Below are 9018 nucleotides of genomic sequence, written 5' to 3' on the forward strand. Positions count from 1 at the left end.
TGTGAAAAAAACTACCTGGAGCAATCAGATTGAAAGTCATCACAGAGTAGGTTATCGAACGGAAAGGGCGATGGGGAAAAGGGCTCCATTGAACAACCATAGTGAGAGCCATCACAGAGTGGGGCCGCCGACGGAAGGGGAGACCTATAAGAAAAGGCTACCCAGAGATCTCCAGAGTGAAGGCCGTCACATAATGGGCTACCGAGGACATCAGCTGCCGGGAGTGGTGGAATGTTACGATCCCAAGTGGTTTAAGGGTCTAGCCTATGCATTCCATCAGTCCTAAGGCTTTTAGCGTAATAGTTAAGGTACCTAACATGGTATCCAGCAATCAAGTTTTGCCTCAAGTGTACGTTGGCCTAGACAACAAAAGAAAATATATTCCAGAAATTATATAGTTAATACAAACCATTTACATTCATGATAAATCATGAGTATAAATAACATCATACCAATCAAACACAACCTAATGGGGACATTTCTGCAATTATCATATGACAATGCTATTTAATGAACATTATGGCTGATATGTACCTATACAATATCTTATACATGAAATACCATTCATTTATTTGATGGGTGAAGGATTGATCAATGCTTAGTCTTTGGTTTCTTCACTATCATCACAGTGCAGTGGGCATGGTGAGCACAGTAGTCGCTTACGCTCCCCAAAACAGCCCTGCAAGAAGTCCACAGAAATAAATGAATTAAGTATACACTATTCTCTATTTTTTCATAATCGGTTTTCTACTATAGGTCTGTTAAAATCTAATCATAGAGTAGTTGAAGTAGAATCGAACAGTGAACGATAGTAAAGTGGGTTAAGGTCTCATGGAAATTACTCCCTTGAAATTTATGGAAATTCATTCCTTCCTATTGGCAAGGTTAAAGTATTATGTAGATGTGATATTAATAGCCTCAATATGTTTTTTATTTTCAGAAGTTATGAAACTTTCCATCTCTTGTATACCAATTTTATTCAGACAGTCAAAAAGTACATTATAGATGTAAGAGAATAGGATGACTGATTAGCCAAAGTGTTGTATGAACCCCATTAACCAAGAAAGAGCTCAATAAAATGGTCTTCAATCATTCGAAGGGGCCGCTCCCCTGATCCAAATGGTATTCAATCATTCCTAGGCAGCTTCTATTTGGAGTGCACGGAATTGGACTGTCTTGCTAGATATGATAAGTTATTTTCTTAAAATGAAAGGGAAACACTCATGAATAGTTAGTCCTATATCCTAGACTATGGACACTGGGAAAGCAATATGTGTCATGCAGTTACAAGTATGAGAATAATGAGATCATATTACAACATAGGTGAGTGATGGTTTGAAGAAATGTTGTTGGATGGATGCAACCCATTCTTAATTATATAATAAGCCTGAAATCTTATCCATGCTTGGCAACCATGATTTTTTTTTCATGAAAAATTAGTTTCTCAAGTGGCTTAAAAACAAGGAAAAAATCAATCGTATTTTGAGTGGAGTTTTTTGTTTCCTTGTTTTTCAAGCTTTTCTTACCCTCTCCTCACTCAGTCCCTCTCATGTCTCTCCCTCTCCCACGCTTCCTTACCATTGGGTAAGCTAATATTCCAGGAAAAAGAATTCATGTTAAGCCGAAGATGCCCTTAGGTGCAGTAAAGTGAAATGGATTTTCGTCTGCCCTCTCTCTTCCAAGTTCCAAGCAATGGAGTCAAAGGGAATCCACCAACCCCCATCTCTTCCAGTTATAGTTGAAGAACTATAACAGTAAACAATTCCATGCTATCAAAGAAGGAACTACAGACCGGTGCTAGGGTCTTTTGAGGGTTGAACTGAAACTTTACATATAAGTTGACATGGTCTTCACAAGTAAATGGAAACTTCACTTCCATCACTGTGGCGATATCTCCTGGTTAATGAAGAAGAATGGTTCAGTGGTTATTGAACAAATGCATTGCCAGAATTACACAAATCAAGGATCATTAGTTTTTGAAACTTGAAATGATTGTGGATTCACTGTTTCTTAAAGTCCCAAATACAAGTCATATTCGGTTCTGGTATGATGATAAGGTATGGTTCCTCAAGATGTAACAAGGGAATCTCTTGGACAAGTCATATTCGGTTATGGTATGATGGTAAGGTATGGTTCTTCAAGATATAACAAGGGAATCTCTTGCACAACTGCAAGAATACAATCCTTATTTCCGATCTTCTAGGCAAGGATATTTTTAAAAATGGCATGGAACAACTTGGTTTCTCCTTCAGTAGCTTTGGTCAATATTGGAAGATCTGTGAATGCCTGTCTTGCTATTTGGTTGAGACAATGGGGGGCAGTCAGTCAACAGCTTGAATTTCATTAGCTTGGGGATACTTCCATGTGGTTTACATCAGTTAATTGTTTTTGCAAAAATATTTTATTGGAAGTTACAATTCCATGGATATTATATAAGAGAAAACAAAATACAGTGGAGGCCCACATTGTTTGGGTGATCCAAACCATTCATTTGATTGGCCCTCACATAGATAGGGTGTCAACAAAAAATCAGCTCCATAGGATCATCCTAACCCTTCGAACCATGTAGGCAAAAAATGGACAGATTTGTGAAGGTTTATATACGTCCATTTTACCTCGACAAATCATAGGGTTGGGATGATCCTATAGAGCTGATTTTTTATGGACACCCTATCTATGTGAGGGCCCATCAAATGAATGCTTTGGATCACCCAAACAATGTGGGCCCCACTGTATTTTAAGCTAGTGTGTAGACAACTTATCTACACGTGTGTAGAAACCGCCTTCTCATTATATAAAGTGCATGATATATTCATCAGAACATTGACAGTACCCAACAATATAGTCCATGGTTTATGAAGACTTCACTAAATCTATACTTTCTTCAACACTATATCAACTGTTCTAATTTTAAAAATAAGAGTATAGATCATAGATCAGATACCTTTTTATAGCTCCATGACCGTGGCTGCCTACCACTAAGATGGTCGCCTGGTGTTTCTCTACAGCCTCGCAAAGAACATTTCTTGGATCCCCTTCCACTACTTCTATTATTACATCATTTACCTGCACATCAATCAAAATTTTTTGAAAAGCTGTGAAGAGAAACTTACAGAAACCTCCCTTTACTTTCTTCTAGAATCCTGCATCAGCCATGGGTTTTAAAGGTATATGACCATGCCAAAAGAAAAGTAAGAAAGACTACATTAAGGCCCTGTTCGTTTTGGAATTTTTTTTTTTGAGGAATAGTTCATTTTAGATAACACATGTCCACTTCTTTTGTATTATTGATAACTTTTGGTCACAACAAGCATCCAAACCCAATTTCCACCAAAATTCTTTCATATTACAAGCATTCGTTCATGTTAAAACTCACTCCATTGTACCCTTCGTCAATATATAAAGCATCATTTTAAGAAGATGGATACTACAATTTAAAGTTCCTACAAAAACTTGAGTGCATGTAGTTCAGTGCTTAAAAATTCGGACTCAAATAAGAACTCGGAAAACATGTGTTTTTGTGGTACATAGGGCATCTCATTGACTGAACTTAACTCACAATTAACCCAACTCAACTCAACAAAGCCTTTGTCCCAAACTAGTTGGGGTCGGCTAAATGAATCCAACTCACAAGTAACCCAAACCCCTGAAAATAACCATAATGCCATCAATGGATTTGTTTATAAGTGAGGTAATGCGGTCATTTGCAAGGAGGTTTCGATATTTTGGGTGAATTAGATTAAAACAATCAACACTATGATAATTTTTGCTAAAAAAAATAAAGTTCTACTGTTAAACTATTGTGGCATAATTAAGTTCACTCCTTTCCTTTGACTTTTTGTAGTGGATTCACAAAGAGCTAATCAATGTAACATAAACACAGATTAACTTTTCAAAAAAAAAAAAATGTAACATAAACACAGATGCATGTGTCAGTGTTGCACACAAACCTGAGGTGTCAGAATAGGGACCTGGAATATTGGATACATTTATAAGTCCCATAAAATTAAATTATAGTATTAAAAAATATATCATTATAGATGTATTAGTCCATATGAGCATAAATGTAGCTAATATAAAATATATTAACACTATCCAATGAAAAATAAATTTGCAGTTTGTTTTCAATAGACAAGCTAATAAGTTGTTTTCACTAGATATGCATGGACATTATCCTGCAAAATGGAGCATCCTTGTCAATCAGAAAGAGAAATAATTTCACTTATTACTACTTTTTTTCTAGTAAGGAGTAGAGTCACTGCAATGTAAGCTCACAAGCCATATCTAGATTGATCCATGTAAGGTAGTTACGTCGATCCAGTCTTTGAGTCTTTGAAGGATGGTATGAAAGTTTCATTTATTTTGATTTTGAAATCTTTCTGAATAATTTTGTGGTCATGAAGGAATCTTGCTTAGATCCAAATTCCATCATTATTCTCCTCCCCATAGTAAGCATTCGAGTAGCTTTTTCTTCGCCAAATTGCCCGAGGCTTATGCTTTTTCCAATCCAATCGTAGATTCTATGTCTTTGAGTCTTTGAAGGATGGTATGAAAGTTTCATTTATTTTGATTTTGAAATCTTTCTGAATAATTTTGTGGTCATGAAGGAATCTTGCTTTGATCCAAATTCCATAATATTCTCCTCCCCATAGTAAGCGCAAAGTTAACAAAGCCGCATTCATAAAAAAAAAAAAAACAAAAAAAAAACATGGCACTCCTTTTGACTCTGTAATCAGGAAAGTTAAACCTTGACAAAATCTCTTCAAAATCTTTCAACAAATTAATTGGTAAGAAAACAATATTTCAACCAATTATCGATGATAAACACAAAAATTTAATTACCAATTTACTGTTGCAAAGCTCTTTAGCTTTCTCTGAAACCGTTGCAGCAATCTTCCTCAAATCCTCTTCAACAAATGGCACAAAACCAATAAATCCTGCACGAAATATATAAGCTCTAATCTCAGCACAATTTACACCGAAATTGACTCTAAATCTATTTCAACAAGGCAAGAAAATGATTAAGACCCTGCTTGGATTGTAAGAAAAACATATTTGATGGAAATTTTTTATTGAGAGTAAACTCAAAGCACAAGAAGCAAAAACCCACAAACACAAACCATAAAAGAGACGAAGAGCGAAATTTTTTCCTTTGAACAATACTTCAAAGTACAAACCATACACACTCTTCCCTCACATTCATGTTTTGGCTCACTCCCTTTTATCAAATCCCTAACAAATTAGGAGTAACTCCACTTTCTAAAAACTAACTACTTTCTAAAGACTAATTAGAAACTGATTAAAGTTTCCTTTTTCTAATTAGAAATTAACCACTTTCCTTTTCTAACTTAAACAAATTAAAAACCACTTTCCAAACACAAATTAGAAACTTCTTTACTAGCAAATTAAGGTCCATGTGGGCCCACGTCGGCCCGGCCCGGCCCCTCCAACGCACGTGTAGAGTCAACGATGACCCTCAACACTCCTCCTCAGCGATGACTCTCTACTGGTCATGCCAAGTACCTTTCTGAACTTGGCAAGCTTCTTGTAGCTCAACCCTTTAAAAACAGCAAGGACTTGTTGCTACAAACACACGAACCTTTGTAACTTTGGCTACTCGACTAAACGTCTCATCATAATCATGCACATACTTCTGCAAGAATCCTCAAGAAACAAGTCTTGCCTTGAACCTCTCTACCGATCCATCCGCTTTCATCTTTATCTAGTACACCCACTCACCCAAAATAGGAGACACTTTAGCAAGTAGTGGAACTAGATCCCACGTTTCATTATGCTTCAAGGCTAGGATCTCATCTTCCATTGCTTCCTTCCATTCAGGAATATCTTGTGCTTCTTCAAAAGATGTCGGTTCGGTAATACCGACTTCTTCAACTAATGTCCCTATATACGCCACATCTGCATACTCTGGACTTTCTGAGCTTTCATCTATGGGCATCACCTCCTCCTGAGAATCTATTGATTCGACATCACCTTCACTAGAATCATTGTCGAACGGAACATCTGTTACATGATTAGAACATCCCAAATTGTTCGGTCAACATTGTTTGTGACCTCCGAACCTGCGACATTCACACCATCTGTAGTCGTAAGAGCAACTTCACACACATCGGCTTACTCTTTTGCGATGGAGAGAAAAGAATTCCACTCCTCATGGCTATCAACCTTGTGGAGATCTTGCAGAGTTACCTTCTCCATTCTTCTTCTTTGGTGCACGACAATTTCTAGCAAAGTGACTCGGCTTACCACAATTGTAGCAAGTCCATCTTTGTCTCATGTTTCGAGTTTGTTTCTCAAAACCGCGACCACTTGAGGCTCTCCCTTGATCATAACTTTCTTGCCTTTGATTTAATCGGGCCTTCACATTACTTTTCTTAATCTTGGAATTCTGAAACTTCTTTCCTTGGCCAGAGAAGAGAACTTCCTCGTTCCACTTTATCGTAAATCTAGCCATCTACTTGGTTAGACTCTCTTTATTTGCTAAGAGAGTCTGCAATTCAACTAACGTTGGCTGAGTCACCATCCTTGGATTGTTGTAATGAAATTAATGTACTCGAGTTTCAATCCTCAGATTATAATCCTCCGCATTCGCGTCTCTAAAATTCTGGACTCTTCATCGAGCTAAGATATTTCATGAGAGACCTTCTTCACCTTCATGAAATGCTCAGAAATTGTGATATTCCCTTGAGATATGGAACCTATCTCATCTTTTAGCATCAAGAGTCTTGCATCGTTTATTTTTTAAAACAAAGTGGCAAAGACATCACATGCTTCCTTCGGAGTCTTAGCCTCCATTAGGAGAAGTGGTTTCCGAACCATTCACTATCTCCCATAAATCTTGTCCTTTGAGATATGATTCTATACAAGATTTTCAATATTGATAATTTGTGTAGTTCAGCTTCTCAATTCCGTTGACCGAATTGCCGAAATCCATCTCCTTGATCGACCTTCGGACGAGTGGCAGACTTGAAGTTGGATCCCAGATCTACAGCTTCGACATTAGAACCCTGAGCGCAGACGTGTCGGATTTGGTCCCTAGAGGCTTAATCAACCTACGATCGTCTACATACACAAGTCCTTGACTGATAGCTCTGATGCCACTTGTTGAAATCAAGATCAAACAAAGAAGTAAAAGCCCAAAACACAAACAACACAAGAGAGAGAGAGAAATTTCTTCCTTCGAACAATATTTCAAAGTATAAACCATATGCACTCTTCTCTCACATTCATGTTTTTGGCTCACTCTCTCTTATAAAGCAAAAACCAAATCCCTAACCAATTAGGACTCTAACTCCACTTTCTAAAGACTAATTAGAAAATAATTTAAGTTCCCTTTTTCTAAGTAGAAACTAGCCACTTTCCTTTTGTAACTAAATCAACTTTAACAAATTAAAAACCACTTTCCAAAAAACAAATTGTACCTATACAAGATAATATAACATACCGCAAGAGGATCTTTTATTATTTGATTGTCTTGGGGTATGATTCATGATCCCCATAGAATTCGAGTTAATCGGCAATGGAAGGTATTAAAAACTTCTTTACTACTAAATTAAGGTCCATGTGGGCCCGCGTCGGACTGCTTGGCCACCTGTGTCAGCCCAGCCCCTCCGACGCACGTGTCGTATGATTATTGCGGAGTCAGCAATGACTCTCAACATTTTTTTCTTAGAAAAAAATTTTCTTTCTACAATTTAGAGGAGAATGATATGATTATTGTTGATTTAAGAATTTTAAGAAATATTCTCCCTTTCCAAACTTTTCCAAAAAATTCCTGTAATTCAAACTCAGCATAAATTTCAAATCCTGTCTGTATCCATAGAAAAACAAACACTAGAAAACTTTAAAAAGGAAAAAAAAAAAAAACCAAAACAATTGCGGAAACATGATATTTTAGAAGAAACCGAAATCCTAAATTAAATCAGGAAAAAATAATCACTTAAGCATGATATGAAAACCCCATTTCAAAAAAGAAAAAGAAAAAAGGAATTCAACTCAAGAATCTCGAACCAAACCTCATCGAGAAAAACAATAATAGCAAAAAGCGCGTTCAAACCTCAAACAAAAAGTGTAAAATAATAGAAAATTATATTAATCTTGGTTGCTTACAAAGATAATCCATTGGTGCTTTTATAGAGCACTTACATAATAAACATAGAAATAAATTAAGACAACTATGGAAAGAGATAACACTAGATTATTCTAATCTAACCTAATCAAATCTACTTTCCTAATCTATCTTGCTTGCCTATTCTAATCCAATTGGCTAATTTATCTAGTTGCTTCATTTAGCCACTTGCCCAATCTACCTCCAAGATGATCCAACGGTGAGATCTTAACCCAATCCAACCGTTGGATCCCACATATTCTAACACAAAGCATCACGATTTCCATTTTTCTTTACCCCGTTTGGATTGTAAGAAAAAATTCGCACAAAAAAAATTTCCCTAAAGCATCACGATTTCCATTTTTCCTTTCCACAATTCAGAGAGAAATATTATGATTATGGTTAATTTAGAGGGTTATCCCCTTTAAATAAAAATTGAATAGAGTGGGTTCAAGTTATCTCGTGCCCCGTCCAGGAAATCTTAGAAATATTTTTCCTTTCCTTGCTTTTCTAAGAAACAAAAAACTCCAAGCAAAAGATAAAATAAAAGCATGAAACCCTAGAAATGGAAATCAGTTAAAAAATAAAAAGAAAAAGGTAAAGAGAGGGGGGTGTAACTACCAAAACAAGATGAAATTTAAAAAAAAAGGTTTGGAAACGAACCAGGTCCAGAGAGTCCAGTGATGGAGGAGGGAGAAGGCTTAGCGTGAACGATAATGAGTTTGAAAGGGTGGTTGGAAGAATAAGTAACGAAAAATTTGTCCAGAGTCCATTCCAAAGCGTGGCTGCTCTCCGTACTATCGTCTATTCCCACTATCATTACTGATTTCTCTTGCTCCGTCGCCATGTATACAATCCTGTCCTTCGCTCTCTCTCTCTCTCTCTGGGATTTC

The 9018-nt window shown here is 36.6% G+C and overlaps 1 protein-coding gene across 1 annotated transcript; it reads right to left on the minus strand.

Annotated features, from left to right (window-relative positions):
- Positions 1-360: 360 nt before the first annotated feature.
- LOC143881499 (universal stress protein A-like protein) lies at positions 361-9018 on the minus strand. The gene is made up of 4 exons (XM_077384591.1): positions 8789-9018; positions 4843-4937; positions 2945-3066; positions 361-679 (listed from the first exon to the last, which is right to left on the minus strand). The coding sequence occupies exons 1-4, from the start codon at positions 8970-8972 to the stop codon at positions 592-594; spliced, it is 489 nt and encodes a 162-aa protein (XP_077240706.1). The 5' UTR covers positions 8973-9018; the 3' UTR covers positions 361-591.

The sequence above is a fragment of the Tasmannia lanceolata genome, unplaced genomic scaffold (genome assembly GCF_043159265.1).
Source record: "Tasmannia lanceolata isolate RefF3 unplaced genomic scaffold, GAP_Taslan_0.1 ptg000007l, whole genome shotgun sequence".
Lineage (NCBI taxonomy): Eukaryota > Viridiplantae > Streptophyta > Magnoliopsida > Canellales > Winteraceae > Tasmannia > Tasmannia lanceolata.